Here is a 26,505-nt window from a genome sequence, read left to right on the forward strand (position 1 = left end):
TTGCCAGAAAACACTGTGCACATACTACCCTTTCAGTCACTCTGACCAGGAGGGATCTCTGAAAAAATCAGTCTGCAAATTCCAATGTGAACTGACCCAATCAACACCTTTCAAACTAATCAGAATGAAACTATCCACTGGATTTCACACTTCCCCAAACATTGTGACAGTTCTCAGCCGTTTAAACATATCAAGGCAAGCTTAACATGCATATTTTAAGAGAAAGTACAGCTAAATATGTGTCTGAGTGCATTTTAAAGGCAAATGATTACAGATTTATTTTTTAAAGCTAAGTTAGTATGAGAACAGGCCCAAACTGATGTTAAGGCTGAGCACTTACAAAAGTGACTGTAATTTCCAATCATCCACTAAGTGGTACAATTTAGGATGTTAACAGAGGAATGTTTACTGAAAGATTGTAACAAGTGTGTAAGCCATTCTACGTGCCCCACTTGTGGGTTTCTCATAAGAACCTGGTTGGTCACTAGGAGAACGGGGTGCTGGACAAAATGAGCCTCTAGTCTGATGCAGCAAGGCTCTTGTGTTCTTACAACTTCTTGTGTAGCCATTTCATATACTGTCTGCCTGTAATAGACTGTGGATGGGCAAGTGTAAAGAGAAGATTGTGCTATATATTAGGTTGGGCTATTGTTAACCACCCCTTCTTATCCATTAGCCAACGAAAGAAAGTTGGCTAATGGTTAAGAGCACATGACCCATGCATTACTTTAACACATCCCCACCCTGAACCTAAAAGTTTCACCAACTGTTCCATAGATATCCATAAGACAACTCCTGCGGGATTTTTTTTTTTGAATTGCCAATCAGCTACACAGGTAGAGTAGGGACGATTTTCTAAAAAGGTAACATCCACAGTCCCCTATGACCATACAACTGGAAGTAAAGCTTCTAGGTCAGGAGTGGGGAACTTTTCTGGGGCCAAATCATATCTCATCCCACCCCGTGTGCCAATTTTGACAGGTACGCAGAACCACACACCTATGTCATATAGTATCATATGGCTGATACGTGAGCAGTCTCTCCCATCCACTGGAGTTGACCTGGGGGGAGGATCCTTACAGGAAATGTGCTGGTGAACCAGTGCCCAGCAGGATTGAACTCTCCACTCATCAAAGCAGAGGGTTCAATCCTGCTCTCTGTAAGCGTCTGCTTGATCAGCGAAGCACCACCCATCAAGTTTGAAATCTACCCATCAGCTGACAACACCAGTGATGTCAGCTGATTGATAGATGGATATGGTTTTGGGAAATTGGCTGTGAGGGCCAAATTGGACCCCCTAGCATGGCCTGTGAACTGGAGGTTTCCCAGCACTTCGCTAGGTAATCCTGTAACCCACTGTACAGCAGAATCTTATCCTGCAATAGCTTAGTATTGGCTACAGTAATTATGTATTGGCTCCTCTATATATTATGAATTCAGCATATTAATGTTCTTTTCCTTTTGCAGGTATTTGCACACACCCTGAGAGTTTCCATGGTTTCACAGAAAGGTCTAATGACATGTAACAATTTGCTAGTGAAACTATGTAGGTCATTTTTTCATCCAGGGAGCTCACAGTACAATCTAGGAACCATATGTAAGCAACCATGAGCTGCTCAGAGGAAGAGAGGGCTCAGTGTAATAAATAAATCTCTATACATTCATCAGTTGGAGTAGAAAACTGTGCAATTACTTCGGTCGAAGGTAGGGCTGTTGCTTTAGTTTGCTCCTACTGGGAGGAAGGGCGGGATATAAATCTAATAAACAAACAAATAGTGAATAAAAGGCCATAACTACAAGTTTTCCTCATTTGGACAAAACTTCTATGTTTTCCAAAGAAGCCTTCTTGCTGCTGCTCATTAACATTCTCTTGGCCCTGGTAATATCTTTCCTTATCTATGGAATATGTTCTAGCAGAACGTCTATTATTGTGCTTTTGAACAACCTCCAAGTATTCTGGGGAGATTTGACCCTCTTCTCTTTCCAACTCCCTTTTTAACAATCCTCTCATTTTTGGGAACCTTCCTCTTTTGAAATCAAATGTGACTGTTGGTTTTTCTTGGAAATTGTCCACTTATTTTGTTGAATGTGATAGTGCTATAGTCACTGTTCCCAAATACTTCAACAATTACATTTCACACTAGGTTCTGGGGGCTACATTGCTGTCCCTAATGGAAACCTGGTGGAATGAACAAAACCAGTGGAATACAGTCATGTCTGAATACAAAAGTATATCTACTTACTGCTAGTTAGTGTGATTTGACGGACTATTGTGGGACCAACACAGGTATTGCGATGTATTCAGCTGGCTTCCAACTCTGAACTTGTTCCAAAAGGAATTTCCATAAATGTGCCAAAAATGCGCAGACAAGATGGGATGCTTACATTGGATCATAATTGCCCTAGTTAGCATGGCCAATAGTCAGGGATTATGGGAGTTGTAGTCTAATAAGTCCTCCATCCATGCTGTATATGGACACTCTACAAAAACATGTTATACATAAAGTGGCCCCAAAAGGAAGGCAAGAAAACTACTTGTCAGCAGGAGGAATGGTATAAGTCAGTTCCAATCCTCTATGATTAGTATCTACATTGTGGCACCTTTGAGAACTATCTAGAAACTTCAGTTGGCTGCCTTGGACTCTGTTAAAAAGCAAGGTAGAAATACCTTAATTAGTAAATAAGTGTACTACTGCTTGAACAGTTAAGTACAGGTTGAGACTATTCATCCACTAAGTCTGAAAAAGTGATATTTGAAGCAGTGAAGCATATAGCTTGAGACCACGCAGGACAAAACATACTTTATTGTACTGCAACATCAAAAATACATGTAGAGTACATCCAGGACTGTGCCAATCACAACTTGCCAGGTAAATGAAACTGAGTTACTAAAATAATGGGGATCTACTGAAGTCAAAAGTAAAGTTTACCTATCTGAGGCACAAGTACACTGTTGTTTAAGTATCCTGATTCAACTTAGCTCCAAGACACAAATCTACATGTTATCCCTCTAAGTTGCATATTAGAACTACTTGTAAGTTCAAGCTAATAGGGGTGCCCAAAGTTCATCTCAATGGCCAGAGTGCCACCTGTGGAGTGTGAAAGGTATAATTACAACTCCTCCACCAGTTTGTTGTCATATATGGGAGGCATGGCTCATGGAACAGTATTCCTAAAGGCACTTGCAGAGGTAACCCCTTACCCCAGCCAGTGCCAGTGTGGTTAGGATTGAAGTAATGACCATTAATTCTCCAGCTACAAGGATGCTCTATTTGCATACCTTGCTCAGTGGCAGAAACTAACAGGTGCTATCAGACTGCTAAAAATCAATTACAGTAAGGCAAACACCTTATCTATGAAATAACTATGCTGACAAGGAGAGTACACAATTGTGATTAATACTTTAAGACAAAGCTCTTGGACTTCCAAGAAATATAGCTTGGCAGGCCATGCTGGCAGCAACTTTTGGGCACCCCTGAGTATGGAGAGTCTACAGAAAGGTTTGCTCCAATGAGCAAGATCCAGTATTGCAACACAAGAAACTGCCACAGGAAGCACCAGATAACCCGTGACTACATACAGCCAGATGAAACTGTGCTGGTAAAAGCAGTAAAAGGTGCAGCACCACCATGGAAAGATGCAACTAAGAGTAAGAGCTTTGATATAAAAAGTAACATTTGTACACCTACTGTCAGCCATTTAAACAGATGTAGATCAGATGCCTGGCTGTATGCATGACTGTACACACTGGCATGCCCTTCTTCCTTATAGCCAAGTTTTTAAAGCAAAGCTACAGATTAAAGGGAGGGGAGGATAATCTAAGATTTCTATTTAAGGAAGTGAGCCAAAAAACAAACAGGAAAAAAGCTGCAGCAACTGCTTAATCCCCATCACTACCAACAGTTTTAAATCAACACAAGACTGGACAGCCATTTCTTTATATAATTGTGTAAGTTACATCAGGAAACTGAAGAGACAAGCAGTTTTGCCCTATTAAAAAAAAGTCAACACCAGTCATATGGTGGAAGGGGTGCTTCAGTAAATGAGGAATAACATCATCTTTGGGTTACAAAAAGAAAAAGGACAGAAACAAGCACAGGTTCTGTACTATCAATGAACCCAACAAGAATATGAATCAACGGCCAGCACAAACTGGACTAAACACTGAACCTTTAGCACTCATCATAAATTCAGACCTTTTCTTAAGCCAGCAGATCAGGTGAAAAGTCTGGCTAAAAATGAATTAAAACGGACAACAAATGGAAATAAATTAAAAGATATTGTGACTTAAAATTTCCTTTTGATGTAACAGGTTTTACAAACTAAAATCCAACTGATTTCTTTCCAATAAAAGAAAGATTCCAAATTCCTTTCAGATGATTTGTAACTTCAAATGCTGACATATCTGAGATTATAAGAAAAAAGGCCAAGTTAGAGCATCCATTCAACATTCCCTATGAACTGAGAGAAGGGGATAAAAAAGAAAAAAGGTAAGTTCCATCTGAAATTCTCTCACAATCTTTCCCACTCTCTAGTTCATGAATCCAATGCTGATGCTAAGGTGACAGTGTATGCAAGTAGATTTTTTTGTTGATTTTTCTTTTTTTAAGTTTCAACAGAGAAAGACTGGAGACAAGGGAGATGTCCATTCAAGAGTTATCAGATGGAACATGCTCCTCAAACCCCTCACTCTCTCGGACTAGAGCTCTTTCCAGGATAACACGGCCCTCCTTATAGCGCTGGCTGTCTTCAGTGGCAAATTCATAAATCCAGCCCAACTTGCTGTTGCAGTTCTTGCAGCTCACATCACGAACCATGTGGCGGCCAGTAAGCATGACTCGGTCCTGGACTTCACTGTACTGCAGATTTACTACCTGTAGTAGTTAAAAGAACAGAAAAAATTTGAGGTGTAGTTAGTCTACAGTGTGATTGCGTACAGCCTTGATCTTCAACTGTAGGGGCATATTAACTAATGTCCTTCATGGGGCACTCTGGAATGGAAGCACTGGGACTGCAGTCAGACCTTAGCTTTGACAGCAGGAGCGAACAGCACCAGGTTTTAAAATCAAGCAAACCACATACATTGGGGAGATTTGATAGAGCCCTACAACAAAAGTTGACACCTTTCAGTAATGTCCAATACAATATTATGACTTCCTTCTCAACTTATTTATCTGTTGTCTGGTTACAAACTATGGCTTGTGGGGCATTTAAAAAAACCCTCGGTTGGTCCCTACAAAGGTAAAGCATCCCATCAGCCTCTGATATTATTATTATTATTTATTACATTTGTATGCTGCCCCATAGCCGAAGCTCTCTGGGCAGTTTACAACAATTAAAAACATTAAAAACAGTGTCACGAGTTGGGTTCCCACTTACTTCCTTGTTCCTGGTCATTTAGCATTTATTAGTTTCCCATTTCAAACTTCTCTGCATCTGAAGGCTGACTTTTCCCAACAGTAAGGGCCCAACTACACATTATGTTAAATGCATAGCATGCAGCATTGTCTGCAACCCTCACCCACTGTTAACATCACATGGCTCTTGTAGCATACAATTCTGTTCCACACCACTATGCACAGGAGGAAGAGTGCAAGGACTCTTAAGGAGCTGTACTTCTCTTTAACTAACCTTGTTAAATAGAAAGGCTCTTCCTGTAGCCCCTGTGAAACGGGTGGATATAAGTTCTGAGCGGTTGGTCAAGATTGTGTCACAATTTGCACAGGAGAACAAACGAGTACCACCAATATGATCCAAGAAAATCCGGCCCATATTTAAAGAATGCTAGAGCCCTGAAAGAGAGGAGAAAGATATTGCATCAAAATTGAAAATTCGCATCATAACATCTTTGAAAAAAACCTTTTTTCCCAGTTTTTTTCCTTAGAAACTTGCAATAAGAGCAGTTGAATAAATATCCATTGAGGCTACGTAAATATACAGCATCTGTATGTTTTCCCCACAGATAGAAGAGCAGTGGAGAAGGGAATCTATTTTGTGCAGCAGGATGGCTAAGCAGACCCTTATCCCAGCTAATCCTTTGCTAAAACTTGCAGCACCCAAAACTGCTTTTCTTTGAAAAGTAAATGCAACACACTGTCACATGTATCTGGCTAAAGCAGAGACAGAAATGGAACTGGAGGGCTTCTCCATTAACTCTGTTGAGAGGCCAGCAATTTTGGGCACAACCTTGCCTCTAACACTTCCCATTCCAGCTTCTTGTTACAAGAACTCTAATGCCAATTTGTTACCTTCCTCTTCCCTCCTAATCCTTTTTCCTTTTGAGTCATGTATTTTAGATTGTAAGCAGAGACTGTTTTATTACTGATCTTTGTAAATCACTCTAGGGGCCTTTTTGACTGGAGAGCAGGGTAAAAATTCTCTTAAATATCTTTAAATGTCTAGTTTGGTCCAATGGCTCTATGGTAAGTAAAACAAACTGACATAGAAAGAAGGCAACTGGACAGTATTGGGAGGAGAGCAGCTGGGGAAAGGGTTGTAGCTCTACGGTAGAGCACATACTTTGCATGCAAAGGTCCCAGGTTAAATCCCTGATATTGCCAAATAAGGCTGGGGAAAAACTCCCATCTGAAACTCTAACAAGTCAGTGTAGGTAATATTGAGCTAGCTGGACTAATAATCTGACTCCATATAAAGCAGTTTCCTGTTCTTAACAAGAATGGAATCAGATTATGCCATGATGACAAAGTTTAGGATCCTCCAAAATGTAGTAGGATGCTTAGCAAGAAAATATGCCCCAAATGCTATGCTTACTTATTTATTAAATTTGTACCCACCCTTCCTCCCAGTAGGAACCCAGGGCAGCAAACAAAAACACTAAAAACACTCTTTAACATCATAAAAGGACTTTAAAACATATTAAAACAAAAAATCTTTTTTTTAAAAAGCTTTAAAAATATCTTAAAAAGCAATTCCAATTATACTTGAACTGAGCAACAGCTTCTGGTGGTATATTAACACATTCCCAGGTGCTGTTAGTTACAGACACAGTAGGCTAAATCAGGGTTCTCAAATTGTGCTCCATGGACCTACTAGTCCGCTAGCTTCACTCAGATGGTCCATGGTGCATATGTAAAGAACAGCAGAAGCAGTGGCAGTGAAGAGCTGCTCTATCATTCTAAGAAGCTGGTAGTCTGCCCAGAAGGTGAGCAGGATGGACCAGAAGTGACAAGGGAGAAGGTACTTGAAAGGAGTAGAAAGGATTAGGAGCATGAAAGACAGAGTGAGAAGCACATCCATTGCATTAAATATTCACACTGATTTTGAATTGTTATTGCTACTTTTATTTCTTATGTATTGTATCAATGGAATTCAAATTGTAATATATACAATATATAACAAGAAAAATAATAAAAGTTCATACATCATCTAGTACAGTACATTACAATTTCTACAACAGGCAGAAACATCATTATATGGTCCACCAAAATCCACACCAATTTTCAAGTGATCAATGGGGGGAAGCTTGGGGACCACTGGGCTAGGCCAAGTTCAACTCTGATCTGCTATAGAGAAGCTCTCTAAAGTTGCACAATGTCTTTTTTTATACTCTTATCTCACACATTACTTTTTTTTCTATTGGGGCAATTTTTATAGTCAATGCTTTATTTAAATTGATTTAATACTTTAAAGTTCCTTTTATGGAAAAATTGTTCAATGTTAAAGCAAATTTAATATACACATAATAGAGCAGAACCGACACGTTTTCTGTTAAAACTGAATCCACACCCAATATACATAAGATCCAGTACCAAATTTGTTTTATGTGTAAGTGAGAAAAACGTAATGGAGGACATGGAATGGCAAAAACCATTACAGATAGATATTGGGGCTCCTGGCACTAGGAAACATTATCCTGTTCCTCACCAGAACAATCTACAGAGTTCACTTAAGTGATATTGTATTCCTATTTTAGGTCCTCTGTAGAAGTACTAAAATTTGCTTTATAGACCAAAAAGAAAAAAATGAACATCCTCCATTTGTCAGGGTTCTAAATATGCCACAGACTAAGAGCAGCACAAGCTACCTACTTCTGATATAGGCAGATCTGTTTATCAACGATGAACACTGGGCGATATCCAATGTTATAGAGCAGAACCACTAAAATCAAAGGATTTAAACTATTTTATTTATTTCAGTGGGTCCAATGACTAACTCTGGATATCACCCATTATCATAAAGCTGTTGTTGTTATGTGCCTTCAAGTCGATTACGACTTATGGCGACCCTATGAATCAGCGACCTCCAATAGCATCTGTTATAAACCACCCTGTTCAGATCTTATAAGTTCACGTCTATGGCTTCCTTTTATGGAATCAATCCATCGCTTGTTTGGTCTTCCTATTTTTCTACTCCCTTCTGTTTTCCCCAGCATTATGGTCTTTTCTAGTGAATCATGTCTTCTCATGATGTGTCCAAAGTATGATAACCTCAGTTTCATCATTTTAGCTTCTAGTGATAGTTCTGGTTTAATTTCTTGTAACACCCAGTTATTTGTCTTTTTTACAGTCCATGGTATGCGCAAAGCTCTCCTCCAGCACCACATTTCAAATGAGTTGTTTTTTCTCTTACACGCCTTTTTCACTGTCCAACTTTCACATCCATACATAGAGATTGGGAATACCGTGGTCTGAATGATCCTGACTTTGGTGTTCAGTGATACATCTTTGCATTTGAGGAGCTTTTCTAGTTCTCTTACAGCTACCCTCCCCAGTCCTAGCCTTCTTCTGATTAATTGACTGTCTCCATTTTGGTTAATGACTGTACTGAGGTATTGATAATCCTTGACAAGTTCAATGTCCTCACTGTCAACTGTAAAGTTACATAATCTTCTGTTGTCATTATTTTTGTCTTCTTGATGTCCAGCTGTAGTCCTGCTTTTGTGCTTTCCTCTTTAACGTTCATCAGCATTCATTTCAAATCATTACTGGTTTCTGCTAAGAGTATGGTATCGTCTGCATATCTTAAGTTATTGATGTTTCTCCGTCCAGTTTTCACACCTCCTTCATCTTGGTCCAATCCCGCTTTCCGTATATGGTCTGCGTACAGATTAAACAAATAGGGTGATAAAATACAACCCTGTCTCACACCCTTTCTGATGGGGAACCAATCGCTTTCTCCATATTCTGTCCTTACAGTAGCGTCTTGTCCAGAGTATAGGTTGCGCATCAGGGTAATCAGATGCTGTGGCACCCCCGTTTCTTTTAAAGCATTCCATAGTTTTTCATGATCTACACAGTCAAAGGCTTTGCTGTAGTCTATAAAGCACAGGGTGATTTTCTTCTGAAATTCCTTGCTCCGTTCCATTATCCAACATATGGTGAGGTAAGCAGCTCATCTGCATACTTTCTTTCCCATCAGGCTCGGCGGCACTCACTGCGAGAGAGAAGGGACTTGGGATTCCTGACCCTGAAAGACCTGAGAGACTTGGGAGGCAGCTGACCAATAGAGGAGGCGGAGCTCTGGTGAGGTAAACAGCCCTGCAGGCTCCTCTACCTTTAATACTACAACCACACATTTTCAGGCCTCAAACACAAATCACTTCGGACAGACAGAACATATGGGGTGACTTTCCAAAGTGACAAACATGAACCAAATCTTATGACAGGTGTACACCCTATTATTTTTACTTATGAGCTTTTCCATGGTAAGGAGAAACCCAGATTAAGTGTAAAAAGTTCAGGCTGGCATTCTGATGATAACATCATGTGGACACTGAAAAAATGTGCATGCCTGAGTAGCAGCAAGTCCATAATAAGCTCCCAGATGGAAGAGCAACATACACCTTAGTAAAAAAACAAAAGAGCTACGCCATCGGCATTCTATTATTCACCTAGAAAATGCATCATAAGGTGGCTAAGGGTGCAACCCAACTAGTATTGGCAACAGGCTGGGGGGAGTTGAATGTGGCAGATCCCCGGCTGAGCCAGCAAGCTCCTGGCACTGTTGGGCTTTGCCAGCAGAAGCCTGTTGTCCCAACTCAGCTGCAGGACCACCAGGACACAGCAGGAAAATTCTGCAGGCAAAAGGGTCAGCAGAGGAAAATAATTGCAATGTTGGTCTATGGGGAGTGCTTACTCCCCAGTAGGGCTATTTGTGGGAGCCGGCTCTTCCCTTCTGGCTCCTGCACGCAGCTCCTGATGGAGCCTGTATTCAGCGGGGTTGGCGGCTCCCTAGCAGCAAGTGGATGCCACAGAACTTCCCACCGGCTGTTCCTCCGTCAACCCCACCACCACCACCAGCAGCTTCCCCTCATTTGGATTGTTCTACAATAAAGAAACTCCAGTTAGCAGTCCAGGAGGCAAGAGGTGGTTCATGCAGAGTTCATTCAACAAGCCCACAACTAGATTTAAATCTTGTGCAAGCAGTTCAAGATACAAACTACAAGCCACTATTGACACAAGGACCGCAAGATCATTGTAACCTTGCAGAGTCGAACATCACACAGCATAATTGTGAAAGGCTTGCTATAGATATGCCATTTGCCAGGCAGTCCAGACCCTAAGTCAGTGTTCTCTAACCTATTACCCTGAAGTTGTTGTCAGCTCTTCACTGAGACAGCAGTGTTGGTGGGGGTGCAGGCAGGGCTGGAGATTCCTTGGTAATTGCCAGGCTGTAAGTCCTTAGCCGGCAGCTTGGCTATAAATCTGCCAGGCTAGCAAGGAGGAAGCAAGATAAGGACAGAGGCCGTTCGAAGCTTACGTGCCAAGCCAGAAATCCAGAAGAGACGTCAGTGAAGGTCCGGGTCTAGTTTGCTGAGAGATCAGTCCAAGTCAAGGTTCAGGGGATAGGAAGACACACGGTGGTCACGCCTGACGTTGTAGTCAGCAACAAGCTGAAGCCAAGGTTTGACTTTTAAGGAGCAGGTTTGTCAGCAGGTGTGAGCCCTCAGCGTTTTGGCCTTAAGTGGACAGGCCTGCCCCTCTTCTGCCTGACCTTCTGTTGTCTACGTTCTGCAGGTGAGGGGGGAGTATCCTGTTCACTGTCTGTGTCTGGCTGAAGGGCTTCAGCTGTGTCTGGGGTGCTCTGCAGCTGAGGGGGAGAAGGAGCTGGGTTCTCAGGAGTTTCCTCCATTTCTCCTTCTGGGTCTGCTGCTTCTGGGTCTGCTGCTGTTACTCCCGAGTCATCCTCATCTGATGAGTCCTCTGACGGGGCCATGACAGTTGTCACCTTTCCTATTTGCTGCTCCCAGGAGCCGGTTAACCCATTCCTGGCTAGCTAACTATCCAACATTTACACAACACTTTTCCAAAATACTGGAGAGCAGTTTAACACAACTACTAAAAAAACAACTCACAAACAAATAAATTACAAATCACAGAACAACCACAAAAAATGATAGGTCAACTACATGCCAACTGAAAAATAAAGATCTTATGGTCTTCCTGAAGCCTTAAAAAAGAAGATGGTTTTCCTAACTTATTCAGGAAGGAGGTTCCAAAGCTTGGGGATCACAACTGTATAGGTCTCATTTGTAGCCATTATCCTATTGACCCAGCATTACGACAGGATTATGACTAAACTGGTAGGTGGCCTCAAACAGGGAACGGTGGTCTTTAAGGTATGTCCAAGCTGAAGAGCTTTATCAGTTGAAACCAGCACCTTGGATTTGCCCAGAAGGAAACTGCTAACCAGGGTAACTGGCCAGAGCAAAACAGAAATATAAATGTATCCCAGGACCTGACCAGAGATACCCAACTAAGCCTTCAGCATCTCCAGTGGTAGCTCCATATACGACACATTGCAGTTAACAACCCTGAAAGTTATGCAAGCACAGGTCAACGTCGTAAGGGGCATGAATGAATGAATAAATTTATTTCAGTCCATGACCAGTCGTAAGGGGCAAGCACATCCAGGAAAGGGCAGAGCCAGAGCTTGGAAAAGTTACTTTTTTGAACTACAACTCTCATCAGCCCAATCCAGTGGCCATGCTGGCTGGGGCTGATGGGAGTTGTAGTTTAAAAACGTAACTTTTCCAAGTTCTGGGCAGAGCCTATGTACTAAATGCAGGTGAAAGACGACAACCCTGGCAATAATTCCAAACTGCTGTTCAAGAATCAGGTCTATGTCTAGAAAAATCTCTAGGCTGCACATTGATCACCACATGTTGAAAGCAGGCACCCAAAATTCCATTCAGGTGTTCTTTGGGGGCATGTGCTTCTTACTTCTCTGGCAAGAAGGACAACCTGAAGCCTCTGACAAGCACTCCCTTTAATTTTGGGAAAGAGAAATAGTAAGCATTTATCTTGTTGTTTCTTTCCTTATCTGAATTTCACATATACGCTCATGGGGTCTGAACTGGGAGTGACCGACCAGGAGAGAGACCTCGGGGTTGTAGTGGACAGCACGATGAAAATGTCGACCCAGTGTCTGGCAGCTGTGAAAAAGGCAAATTCCATGCTAGCGATAATTAGGAAAGGTATTGAAAATAAAACAGCCGATATCATAATGCCGTTGTATAAATCTATGGTGCGGCCGCATTTGGAATACTGTGTACAGTTCTGGTCGCCTCATCTCAAAAAGAATATTATAGAGTTGGAAAAGCTTCAGAAGAGGGCAACCAGAATGATCAAGGGGATGGAGCGACTCCCTTATGAGGAAAGGTTGCAGCATTTGGGGCTTTTTAGTTTAGAGAAAAGGCGGGTCAGAGGAGACATGATAGAAGTTATAAAATTATGCATGGCATTGAGAAAGTGGATAGAGAAAAGTTCTTCTCCCTCTCTCATAATACTAGAACTCGTGGACATTCAAAGAAGCTGAATGTTGGAAGATTCAGGACAGACAAAAGGAAGTACTTCTTTACTCAGTGCATAGTTAAACTATGGAATTTGCTCCCACAAGATGAAGTAATGGGCACCAGCTTGGATGGCTTTAAAAGAAGATTAGACAAATTCATGGAGGACAGGGCTATCAATGGATACTAGCCGTGATGGCTGTGCTGTGCCACCCTAGTCAGAGGCAGCATGCTTCTGAAAACCAGTTGCCGGAAGCCTCAGGAGGGGAGAGTGTTCTTGCACTCGGGTCCTGCTTGCGGGCTTCCCCCAGGCACCTGGTTGGCCACTGTGAGAACAGGATGCTGGACTAGATGGGCCACTGGCCTGATCCAGCAGGCTCTTCTTATGTTCTTATGTTCTAGACCTGGACCCTTAGATCTTCTCCTGAGGCCCTTCTGCAGGTCCCCCCTCTGAGGGAGGTTTGGAGGGTGATGACAAGGGAAAGAGTGTCTTCAGTTTGGGCTCCACACTTGTGGAATGCTCTCCCCAGTAAGGTCTGTCTGATGAATTCGCTGAAATATTTTTGGTGCCAGGCAAAGACTTGCCTTCACCCTCAGGCTTTTGATAGACTGAGATGGCGTTTCTTATTGGTCTGGTGCCAAAGCTTCCTGTGGCTACTATGGGAGTCATTTTATTGTTTTTAAGGTATAATGTATTTATTTATATGTTTAATGTGTTTCAAGTTGCTTGGAGACCTTCAGGTAACAAACAAACAAGTATTATTATTAATAGATTAATAATAATGATGATGATAGAGCTCTGTCTTGCTAGATGGCCTGAGCAATTGAAAGTAAGGTCCAATGGAGGCCTAGCTAATAATTCTCTAGTTGACCAGCTTGTCCAACCTACCCTTGCTCATGTTAGCCCAGTGGCACCCTAGCAACTTATATCTGGGAGGGTGTTTGATCTAACCAGATGTGCAATGCCATCACAAATCTGAGCATTCTAAGGGTTACAATGGAGCATTACGGGAAGGATGAGCTACCCATAACATATGTCTGAGAACGGAACAGAGTCAATGTCCCTCATGTGAGACAATGACCAAATTTTAATCAATGTGCAGGTAGGAAATATGACATTCCTATCTTTCACATATATGCACAGAAAAATGCTGTTTGGCAAAGTCTCAAGGGCTTGGAATTTGAGCTGGGCGGGGGAGAAAGGGAATAGCTGATATTCTTACACTTACCAGCCAACACCACAATGCAATATCCTGGACAACTACAAGTTCAGCTATTAATTGGAGAAGAGCTAGAGGACTGGATCAGTTCTATGCACCAGTTAAAAAAAATCCATCATCTATTAAAGGACAGAGGAATTTGCGTCTTCATTAGTACTGGATAAAAAGAACCTGAGTTCAAAAATTCACCTTCTCATGACTTAGACCAGTTCATGATTCCAGCCCTAGGGGACCAGTGTCACCTCTATACAAAAAAAGCTTGAAAACAGCAGAGGAAGTATATGTGTAGCATCTTAGTAGCTTATGTTTTCCATAAAAGCACAAGGAGCTATTAAGCATGAATATGACAGAGGAAGTTATGACTATTGAACAGATTTCTCCAAGTGCGAGACAAGAACTGAAATTTCAGAGAAAACAGATGCCTACGTAGGTGTAGGCTTTCCCCATCTGCAGCATATAAATATCCCATCCACTCTATGGGCTCCCTGCACAACAGTGTCTTGTGCTCTTGGCCTAGCATTTCAACGCTAAATCAGCCAATTTCTGTATCCATGTCAAGGTCCAGATGCTCCCATAAGCAGCATGTCTGGGGAATCACTGCCAGACTATTCAGCACCATTCCAGATCTCTTGTCACGATTCCAAAAGACTACAAAGTGAGGAACCCAGGAAGAGAAGACCTGAGTGAATATAAGAGAAGCTCTGCTGGATCCGTCCAAAGGACTATCTATCTAGTCCAGGTTCCCTCTTCTAAAACAGCCAAGCAAACGCCTCTGAGAATCCCATAAGCAGGGCATGAAGGCAACAACCCTATCCCACTGTAGCCTCCCCCCCAAAAAAACTGGTATTCAGAAGGATGTTGGTTCTGAACCTGGAGCTTCTATATAGACAGTTGCCATAAATATACATCCTTTGATCTGATCTACAAGGACCGCTCTTAGTTTTGAGCCTTCGTATCGTATGGGCCCCAAACAGCAAAGTTTAAACCAAATATACATTTGCATATGTATGTATGGGTGGTTTTGTTGGTGGGTTTTTTTTAAATAGCAGCTGCAGGAGCTCTCTGATCCATGCTTCAGTTCCCACCAAAAATCAACCATAGCATGATTGTGATCCAAATGTTTTTCCACCCTGCCCCACTGTAGCTCCTGTTTAAACACACACACACACACACACACGTCGCACGCACGCATGCACAGAAAGAGAGAGGGGGGGCATAATTCAGCATGTAGTTTTGGTCTTGCGTGTGCAGTCTCAGGACAGTTCACTACTGTTTCAGCTACCCAGAGATAAGAGACACTGAAACAATTCACATCTCCCTAGACTAATGGATGCAGAATGATCTGGTGCTTCGAAATGAAGGACTGCCATAATTTGAGGCTAAGGAAAGGGGAGGAAGAGAAGAACTCTAAGCACACTGTCCTGGAAACTGAAATCTGACTGGTAAAGGATGCTGTTATGTTTTGACACCATAAAACAAAATGGAAAAAGAACATATGAAGTGCTTCAGGTCCTTAGAACCCCCCAGGGAGCCAGAGATCTGGAAACCCAAAGAATCCTTCAACTTGAAGCAGCACATCACAGTGACCCGGTAACATTTTGTCTGTTATTTCTATTCAGTCCTCTGTTCACACATACAAAGAGATTGGGCAGATGACAAAGAAAAACACTTCGTTAATCTTCCACAGATTCAATAGCTCTATTGTTAAGTAGGAGGAATGAAAGGCATTACTGACAGCATAGAATTACAGAAGGAGGAATGACCCATTCCAACCTAACAAATTAGTCTGAAGAGGATATTTCTACACACATACATACCAAAACATATTCCCCAAAAGCTGGAGGCATCATCAGACTCATATGGCACGAAGACTGAGAGTGTTATTATTTAAAATTATGTAGCCTGCTGAAGCTAGCTACTTGCATGAAATGGTTGCAAAAAGAAAACAATTAAGATGCAAGCTTCTAGACTACACTGCACTACTGGACTAGGTGGTTTATTGGGTGAATTTTTAGCAGACCTGCTTATCAAAGCTGTGTTTCTTGAACACCTGCTTAGCGCCTTTCCAAAATATGTTTTCCTAAACTTTAGTTCTCCCAGCTCCTTCTTTTGGGGGCTGCCAATAGGATTGTCTGCTCCCTGCACATTTTTGCTTCCAAGATTCTCTCTGCACACTGAACAGACAACCCACATTGTACTAGGTAGCCCACTGACACACAAGCTATTGCCTTTATATTGACAGATGCATACCTTTTTACCTAATACGCCCCCTAAAATTAATCTCTATTTTTGTCAGTACAAGGACTACCTAGTTTCTCTGTTTCTCTGTTGTCAACTTACAAAAGATCCTGTGTGCTTCACTTGAACATAGAGAGCAGGCGTTACTAAAGGCCAGGTTTTGATTTTGCGCAGGTAGGGAAACAGCCACTGTATGTTTGCATGTTTCTGCTTCTCAAGAGGCCTTGGTGCAACCGGAAAAGTACCTAATACAGCAGGTGCGGGGAACCTCCAGCCCATGGGCCAATCTTGGCTCACCAAGACGTCCAAGTTGGACTACAGGTCAGAGGTTCCCCAAAACACACCCAGCTATCCATCAGCTGACATCACTGGCTGTACGCTGATGGGAGAAGGGGAGGGGTTAAATCCTGCTGGGTGCTGCTTTGCTAGCATGCTCCTTGCAGGGAATGCACTGGTGAAACAGGCCCCTGCGGTCAGCAGGATTGCACTGTCTGCTCACCAGCTGATGAGTGGTGAGTGCAACCTTGCTGGGATCTTTTGAATGTCTGTTGCTTCTTTCCTCTCTCCATCTTCACACTATTAATGGATGCAGGCAAAGATGACTTCACCACCAGCCAAAGATATCTATTCCCTCTCTGTCCCCCCCCCCCATCCCCTCCCTTTTCCTTTGTTTACTGTTCTAGCCTGATACAGATCTCTGGCGAACTCGAAAGCTTGCAGATGATTGTGACATTTTGGTTGGCTGCACAAACTTTGGTATGATGATAAGCAAGGCAGGAGCTGAGAAAATGATATGGAAGGAGAGGGCAGTCTTCCCATCAAGACGCACAAGGATTGAAAAAAGCCCCATCAGAGATACGGGGTTTAGATGCACTGAAGTAGCCTCTCTCTCTCTCTCTCTCTCTCTCTCTCTCACTCACTCACTCACACACTCACACACACACACACACTTGCCCTGAAGTTAGATTGTTAAAAAAAAAAAAGCTGCCAAGGTACTACACTTGCTTGGCTCTAACCAAATCATAACCAAACAGCCGCCTTCCCAAATATCATTCTTTTATTTATTCGTGTGGTGTTTTTATTTTTATTTTAAAAACAGCAATATTCAGGGTACATAATCAGACAGCAGCAACCACACAAGTTCCAGTTTAGGAAACAAATTATTCTACAGTGTGAAGCTAAGACTACTTCACAAACGATATGGACTGCTACTCCTGTTGTATACGTGCCATGCCAAACCCAGGGTACTAAGTTTAGCATGCAACCTAACCCCAGTAACGAATCATAGGCATTTAAACTATGAAAATTACCTAGCCCCATGAGAATTATAACTACAAATGCTCGTATTTAGTTTCCAGAACGTTAAAACTTAGGGAAAACGTTCAAGTATTCTTCTTTTATATGTTCTTCGAAGGAAGCCTGCTTGTAGCACCAGATATAGAAGAAGTGCATGACTGAGCCAGAGAACAGAAGCAAGTTCGCATCTTTTATGTTTAATACTCTATTACCAATTTATTTCTTTATTTAGGGCTAGATACAGGTGAGAGTCAGTAGGAACACTGGCTTTAGAAGAATAGTTCAGTATCTTGATTGTTGGCCCTCTTCTTTACAGCAGTTGATGGTGAACAACTCTGCCAATGCCATAGCATGATTCGGCTCCAGAAACCTATTCTTGAGCTTCCAGTTTAGAACTAAAGCTCCAGAAAGAGAAATGCAGAAAGCTGAGAATGCTCATGAGCATGCTGCTAGGTGTCCTTTGGCTCTAAGGGACATCTCATTTTACAGTGCAATCCTGACCGTATCTACTCAGAAGGAAGTCACCCTGTGCTTCATACAGATTACAGCAAAGCCTTTGACTGTGTAGATCATGAAAAACTATGGAATGCTTTAAAAGAAATGGGGGTGCCACAGCATCTGATTGTCCTGATGCGCAACCTATACTCTGGACAAGAGGCTACCGTAAGGACAGAATATGGAGAAACCGATTGGTTCCCCATGGGAAAGGGTGTGAGACGGGTGTATTTTATCACCCTATTTGCTTAATCTGTACGCAGAATATATCATACGGAAAGCGGGATTGGACCAAGATGAAGGAGGTTTGAAAACTGGAGGGAGAAACATCGATAATTTAAGATATACAGATGATACCATACTCTTAGCAGAAACCAGTAATGATTTGAAAGGAAGGCTGATGAAAGTTAAAGAGGAAAGCACAAAAGCAGGACTACAGCTGAACGTCAAAAAGACTAAAGTAATGACAACAGAAGACTTATGTAACTTACATAAGTCATAAAGTTGACAACGAGGACATTGAACTTGTTAAGGATCATCAATACCTCAGCACAGTCATTAACCAAAATGGAGACTCAAGAAATCAAAAGAAGGCTAGGATTGGGAGGGCAGCTATGAGAGAACTAGAAAAGGTCATCAAATGCAAAGATGTATCACTGAACACTAAAGTCAGGATCATTCAGACCATGGTATTCCCGATCTCTATGTACGGATGTGAAAGTTGGACAGCGAAAAAAGTGGATAACAGAAAAATCAACTCATTTGAAATGTGGTGTTGGAGGAGAGCTTTGTGGATACCATGGACCACAAAAAAGACAAATAATTGGGTGTTAGAACAAATTAAACCAGAACTGTCATTAGAAGCTAAAATGATGCAACTGAGGTTATCATACTTTGGCTCCCTAATGAGAAGACATGATTCACTAGAAAAGACAATAATGCTGGGAAAAACAGAAGAAAGTAGGAAAAAAGAGGAAGGGCAAACAAGAGACGGAATCAAAAAGACACATAATGAGAATAATGCTGGGAAAAACAGAAGGGAGTAGAAAAAGATAGAGGCCAAACAAGAGATGGATTGATTCCATAAAGGAAGCCACAGACCTGAACTTACAAGATCTGAACAGGGTGGTTCACGACAGATGCTATTGGAGGTCGCTGATTCATAGAGTCGCCTTAAGTCGTAATCGACTTGAAGGCACATAACAAAACACAATTAAAAAGAACTGATTATTGGTCAAAGTCCAGTTCTAGCTTCATGACCAACTCAGAGCTACTTGAAATGCTTGATGGGGGGAGAAGGAGGATGTGTTCATAACATAAGAAGAGCCTACTGGATCATGCCAATGGCCCATCTAATCCAGCATTCTCTTCTCACAATGGCCAAGCAGTTGCTCATGGGAAACCCTCGAGCAGGACCCTGAGCACAAGAGCACTCTCCCCTCCTGAGGTTTCCAGCAAGTGGTATTTGGAAGCATACTGCCTCCACCTACAGTCAGCCTTCCTATATTTGCTCAATTTAGAAATGCACATAGGTGATAGCATTTTCTCAAGACTTCTGTGTGCAGAAAGCTAGCAGGTCACAAGGGATTCTACCTTTTCCTTAACATGCTACAAGATGTGTGTGTCAGGAGGAAGAACCAGAGCCCGTAGTAGAGTACATCTAAGCCAAAGATCCCAGGTTCAATCCTTAGAATCTGCAGTTATAAGAGATCAGGAAGTAAGCAATGGGAAATAACTGTGCTTGAGACTCAGGAGTCATTGTCAGCAAGGCCGCATCTGCAACAAAAATTTAAAGCAGTATCATACCATTTAAAACAAGTCATGGCTTCCCCCCACCCCCCAAAAAACCTGGGAACTGTTGTTTGTAAAGAAGAGTTCTTAAGAGACTCCTGTTCCCCCCTCACAGAGCTACAATTCCCAGAGTGCTGTAACAATCAATCCCTCTTCCCAAGGAACTGTGGGAATTGTTGCCTTGGGAGGGGATTAGGGGTCTCATAACAACTCTCAGCACTCTTTACAAACTACACTCCTCAGGATTCTTGGGGGGGGGAAGCTATGCAAATGTATGGCACAGATGGAGCCTCCGAATCAACAATACTGGAATAGATGAACCAAAAGTCTGACTCGGTACAGGGCAGTTTCTTCTGTTCACTGAGCTGTCTCATTTGAAATGACTGTACATTGTACTCCACTCATAGCCATGCCAACGATTATACTATACCATTGTTACTAGTTGTTGTTACTGTCAATCCCTTTCTTATTCATTTCTGCCTGTTTTCATTGCTATATCACTAAGCTTACTCTTGCAGAGATCTTTCCAATACAACCTGCTGGGCTCCTGCTGGAAGGGCGGGATACAACTTAAATAAATAAATAAACAAACAAACCAAGATCTCTTTTACAAGTAATCACAAAAGCATATACACAGAATCAGAATGGGTCATCACTTGATATGCACAGTTCTGTTCATTTACACTCAAATCTCCTCAGTCATTCTGTTGTCCGGCCAAAGTGCCTTTGGGAACCCTTCACAATCTGTTTCGGATTTGACCATTCTGAATAACTCAATATGTCATGAGTGACCTCCACCTCCAAATCACTTATCCACGTTAAATGCCACCAGTCCCAGTAGCAATCCACTCCTGCACCTTTGTAGCTTGCTTATGTCTCCTTTGTGGGTACGGCAGACATGTTTAGAATGCTGAAGTCAGCTGTTTCAGTCCAACACATCACAACTGGCCGGAAAATAATTCTGTTCTGATTCATTGAAGTTTTTACTCACTGCATGAAATTCTAAAGTTTGCGGCTCCCAAATTTTGAAGTTTTCTCCAAAGTCATTTGGGTGAGGGAGAAAAAAGAATATTCTGTTGGAAACAAAAACAATGTTTTGCCATCCCTATTGGTCACTGAAGAGTCCAAGCCCTACCTACAGCTATGTCAGAAAAATTCACAGTAGCGCACAACTGCTTAGTCATCTTCCTAAGGCCAGAACTATTAGAAATAGACTGGCTGATTACACTCAAATCATCTCGCGAGAAACCGAATGCTCCTGACAAAACTATCAGGCATCTGGTAGAATTATTGTGAGAGAGGAAGAGAGAGAAAATCAAACACCACAAGTCAAAGGAGAGACATATTTATCTCCCAGTGATGTGTGACGTTATAGCAGCTTCCTTCCTATATTCTGAGGCTAGACTACAGCTAGGGGGAGAAAAAAGAAAAATCAGCAACTGGTCTGAAGGGTCATCCCAATGCAATGCACTGGAGACGCTTTATCAGTATAAATGAGGCAGCTATTTAAAAGCCATTCAATGCTTTGATTGTGGGGAGAGAGGAAATTTCTGTAGGAGAGTTGGTTCTTCCCCCCTACCCACCCCCAAGACACACACACAAACCACTGATGAGCCAAATGACTTGACTCGTGTCAGAAGTTAGTAAATACTTCTGGGCTTTTCGCTTCCATGGATTTCTTTACAAAAATGAATAGAGACCAGGAATTGCTGAATCACTTCCTTCCTGCTGTGAAATGCCAAGTCCTTCTCCAAATCCAGCTCTACCTCATTGCTTCTCTGTTTTCTAAGCTCCACATTTTCACCGCTTCCCTCCTTCTGCTCCATCCCAGTTCTAGCCACACACCCCAAATTCCATAAGGAGTTAATGCAATGACTGCAACTGGATTTCAACAGTTGAAAACATAACTGAAATCAGACATATGGCAGGCGCCATCTCTGCTATCTTTCTGGCGCCTTTTGAAGACTTTCCTCTTTCAACAAGCCTTTTAAGTTGAGAGCTATCCCAGTCTGTGTCTGTGTCAGAATTGCTTAATATGTTTTTTTAAATAATGTTTTAACCCTTTTAAAAGTGTTTTTAATGCTATTTTGTCTTAATGTATTTTAAGATTTGTTTTTATGATGTTTTAAAGTGTTTTTAGTGCCGTGTTTGCCGCCCTGGGCTCCTGCTGGGAGGAAGGGCGGGATACAAATTAAATTAAATTAAATTAAATTAATAAATAATAAGAAACTGTGATTAGTTCTAAAGTGGCCATTTTCAAACATGGAGATGGGTGGGGTATGTGAGCCAGAGCCTCGAGCCAGTTTGCTCCTGTATCACTAAGCATTAGCCTGTCTAAACCAAACCTTTGTTTCCCCCAGCTATGTTCACCCAAGCACAGACTCTTGCATAGCCTTTCAAGAATAGTTCACACTAAAAAAAAAAGTTCACACTAAGGCTACAGCCAACATACCTTAGAAACCACCACAAGTCTACCATTTATATAAAACGAGAGCATTTCCTTAATGACAACATCCAAGCACCATATTTGAATTGTACGGACCCAAAGAGCACCATTCTCTGAGGTAAGCCCACCAACAGAGATTTTCCCATTTCCCATAAAGCTCAAAGTCCATATCTAAATATTTTTTGAAGACTGCCATTTCAGTTCTAGGAGTTAAACCAGGAGGGGGACGTATTTCATTTTCTTTTATACAATGTCTACCAATCACTTCTGATTTACTTTTTCTCCAATACCTTACCCACCCCAAGAACTTGATGCAAATACAAGTAACTTAAAGGCAGATGGAGAAAACTCCAATTCATGACTTGGATTAGAAGTCTACGCCACACTCTACCATCAAGATCCCTCAAATCCCCTGTAACAGTGTCACAATGGAACCTGCAAAGATCTTCTGGAGAAATTCCAACACTCCAGAAGGAATAAACCAAAAGCATGTTCAGAACCAATAAAGAACGACAGTACTGAAAGCATATAGCCCGTGAGATGCAAATAATCTCCTTCCCACCTGTCCACAAAGCCAGCTTGTGAGAGACCTGAATCTCATACTCTTGAAGTCCTTCAAAAGTTCTACACCTCAGTCTATCTCTCTCCATAAATGTTGCATATCTCCACAAGAACTCAAATTGCACTCCAGTCAGATCCTCATTAATGACTGACATGGGCATCATTAATGTCAGAAATCACCCTCCATGTCCCCATGGGGCTTCTTTCCAAAGGTTGCCATCCTTCCAATGCTGAACAATTAGGATAAGACACAATCACTCCCAAGAAAACTCCCAGAGAATCATTTAGCTAAAATAAACTACAGAGTGGTTAGAGTGTTGGATGAGGACATGGAAGATCAAGAGTCAAATTCCCACTGAGCAACAGAACTCACTTGGTGACCTTGGGCCAGTCTCAGCCTGACCTGCGGGTTGTTGTGAGGATAAAATGAGGGTGGGGAGAGCCATGCACCCTGCCTTGAGTTCCTTGGAAGAAAAGCAGGAATTAAATGACACACTTATGTATCATAGAATAGTAGAGTTGGAAGGGGCCTATAAGGCCATCACGTCCAACCCCCTGCTCAATGCATGAATCCAAATCAAAGCATTCCCAACAGATGGCTGTCCAGCTGTCTCTTGAATGCCTCCAGTGTCGGAGAGCCCACTATCAGACCTTCTTGAAGGACACTTCACCAGCTCCTCTGGAGAAAAAAAGCCTAATTTTACTCAGGCCCAACACTTTCCCAAGCAGTGATGTGCACCCCTTCAGATGGGCTGGCATGTTGCTGTCCACAATCCAGAGGTTTCTTGTTTTTCACTCACAGTGCGATGTTTACTCAGAAGCAAGCCCCACTGAGCTCAATGGCCCACACTCCCAGGTGTACATGTATATATGTATATTTATACAGTGTCCCTGCCTTAATTAGGACAGCCACTGGCTTGTTTAGTTACAGCCAACAATATGAATTGAAACGTTAAACAATTAGAAACAGAGGTAGGGGGCAACTCCCTATATTTCTTCAGCACAGTTTAGTAGAAGTACATCTCCACTGCAGCAGCACATGATTTCCACCCAAGAAGAATGGGGTTTGGGGGGACACTTGTAAGAGGGTTCTGTTTCTCCAATTTAAAAAAACCGGAATGGGGGGAGAGGAGAGAGAGAGAGAGAGAGAGAGAGAGAGAGTGCATCCCCTACCTCTGGAGAGAGCCCTGTAGTACATTTGAGATACTCATTCCTAGTATTGTGGAGCTCATCTACTGATTCTTTGCCGCTCTGGGCTCCTGCTGGGTGGAAGGGCGGGATATAAATCAAATAATAAATAAATAAATAAATTCTTGGGGGGGTCCCCCCTCTCTCCTCCCCCCCCCCGAAAGCCCCTTTTTCTGAGCAGCAGAAACAGAGGCTCAGGAGGGCAGCCAACAGAGCAAGGGGAGAATGAGGCTTCAGTGCCACCTATCTCCCTAAGACCCCTCCGAACAAACCCTACGAGGCCTGCACATAAGTAGGGGGGGGTCTCTTCTCCTTTCCCCACCCACTTCCACGAGGCGACCCCCGAGGTGCGTGGCCGGGAGACCCCGCCAGCTAGCCAGCCAGTCAAGTAGCCAGCTCTCTGCTACTTCTCCTCACGCAGCCGGACAGGGACTGCCGGCCTAGCGGGCCAAGGCGGAGACATCCATAAGCCGACGCCGCCAAAGCCGCCCGCCTCCCAGCCGCGCCTAGCTGCTGACTACCAGCCGCCCTCTCTCTGGCTGGGAGCGGGAAGAGGCAGAGGCAGCGGAGGGCGGCGGCAGCGCCGGGACGAAGCAAAGTACCTGAGGGGAGCAGGAACCCGGCCGGCGGGTTGTCAGAAAAAAGGGGAAGAGGGAGGGTCGGCCGAAGGAAAGGAGGAGCGGCGGCAGCAATGAGCAGGCGGCGACGGCTCCTCCTCACACGACGTGCCTTCGGGGCGGAGAGGCAGCGAGGGAGCGGGGGGAGGCGGCACCGGCCCGCCCCGTCCCTTCACCCGTCCGTCCAGGCAGCCGTCCATCGCCTCCTCTCCCCGCTCGCGCGCTTGTTAAAGGGGCAACCCCCGAAGGCCCGGCTGCCTCCAGCGCTTCATGGCAGCTGCAACTTTTGCTGTTGTTACTCGCAGCCTTTACCGACCTCCCCCCCATATCATGTTTGGGTAGGAAAAGCGGAGGAAGATGGACGGTTGGAGTGCGCTCTGCACATCCTTAGGGACACTTTCTAGGAATCATCGCACATAGTCCTGGTCATCTGAGGTGACCGGGAGGAAGAGAGTGTCTCTGAGGATGCGCAGAGTGCACCGCTGCCCTCTCCGCTACCCCAGCTGTCTCCCTCTGCCCTGCTTTCTCACCCCTCATCTCCTCGCATCTGAAATGAAGGGTAAAGGCGGGGAAATTGAGGCTCGCGTCGGAAAATGAGATCTGGGTCTGAGCCTACCCCGGGTGAGCGGCGGGCTCTTCAGCGTCAGTTCTGCTGCCCGCCTCCTTTCCCCTCCGAAGATTTGCTTTACTAACTCCAGTCTAGGAGGAGTTGTGGAGAAAGAACATGTGGAGAAAAGGGACATCTCTTGTTTTCTCAGGAATTTGGATTATTGCACACTTGGGCAGGTTCCCACGTCCATGTGCATCCTTTGGTGCCTGAAACCCTGGAGAGCCGCTACCAGTCAGTGTAGACAATACTGAGCTAGATGGACCAATGGCCTGACAGTATACGGCAGCTAGCTATGTAAGGCAGCTTCTGTGCCAATGTGCCCTTATCGATATTGCACCATGGTTACCACTTTCAGTAAAGTTCATGCACGGAGCTGCCAGTGATCAAGTATGCGGAGTCACGTTCAGGCACAACCATGCCTCCTTTTTCTTTTTAAAAATTCTGTCCCACCTATTTCTCCAAAAAGTTTGAGGCAGCTAATAGTAATCAAAACATCATGAAACAAACATAATTCTAAAAAACCCCAACATCAATATACATTCAAATTGATAAGTGAATTATATGTATGCTGTCTCCCTTATAAGAACATAAGATACCTGCTGGATCAGGCCAGAGTAGGGTTGCCAGGCTCAGGGCCTGAGAATGATTCTGTATCTTTAAGAGAAGAGAAAATTCAGCCAACTGCAGGTTTTCTTGCAACACTTTAATGGGAAAAACCACAAGGTGGGATTCTCCCTTCCCCCTGCACAACTTTTAAAGATACAGAAGACCTCTTGGAGGCTGGGGCTGGGAACCAAGAGGTCTTCTGTATCTTTAAAAGTTGTGCAGGGAGAAGAGAGAATTTTCTCTTCTCTTAAAGATACAGAATCATTCTCAGGCCCTGAACCCGGCAGCCCTAGACCAGAGGCCTACCTCATCCAGCGTACTGTTCACATAGCGCCCACCTAGATGCTTTGGGAAGCCCACAAGCTGGGAAAGAAGAAAATAGCCCTCTGCTGCTCCTATTCCCCAGCTACTGGTATCCAGAGTCCTGTTGACTATGACTGTGGACACACCATGCCTGAAAAGCACATTGCTTCCCACAAAGCATTCTGGGAACTGTAAGTTACTCCTCACAAAGCTACAATTCCTAGCACCCTTAACAAATTACAGTTCCCAGGATTCTGTAAAGTCATGTGCTTTAAATGTATAGTGTGTACACAGCCATAAATATCCTCTGTAGCAGCAAGAGTTTAATTATGTACTTTGTGGTAAATTGCTACCTTTTTCTCTTGAATCTCCTAACCTTCAGG

General features: G+C 43.2%; 1 protein-coding gene across 3 annotated transcripts in view; it reads right to left on the reverse strand.

Annotated features, from left to right (window-relative positions):
* Positions 1-2,786: 2,786 nt before the first annotated feature.
* YPEL5 (yippee like 5) overlaps positions 2,787-26,505 on the reverse strand; it is a 37,015-nt gene continuing 13,296 nt past the window's right edge. Inside the window, exons 1-3 of one of the 3 annotated variants that reach the window (XM_061624984.1) lie at positions 24,589-24,823; positions 5,632-5,792; positions 2,787-4,874 (exon numbers count right to left, since the gene is read on the reverse strand). In XM_061624984.1, the coding sequence (XP_061480968.1) occupies positions 4,650-4,874; positions 5,632-5,772 (366 nt within the window). In that variant the 5' untranslated portion in view covers positions 5,773-5,792; positions 24,589-24,823 and the 3' untranslated portion in view covers positions 2,787-4,649. Of the gene's footprint in view, positions 4,875-5,631; positions 5,793-23,971; positions 24,133-24,588; positions 24,824-26,505 lie in introns of those variants that run through there. The other 2 variants (XM_061624987.1, XM_061624986.1) reach the window with 2 other exon arrangements.

This window comes from Rhineura floridana, chromosome 4 (genome assembly GCF_030035675.1).
Source record: "Rhineura floridana isolate rRhiFlo1 chromosome 4, rRhiFlo1.hap2, whole genome shotgun sequence".
Lineage (NCBI taxonomy): Eukaryota > Metazoa > Chordata > Lepidosauria > Squamata > Rhineuridae > Rhineura > Rhineura floridana.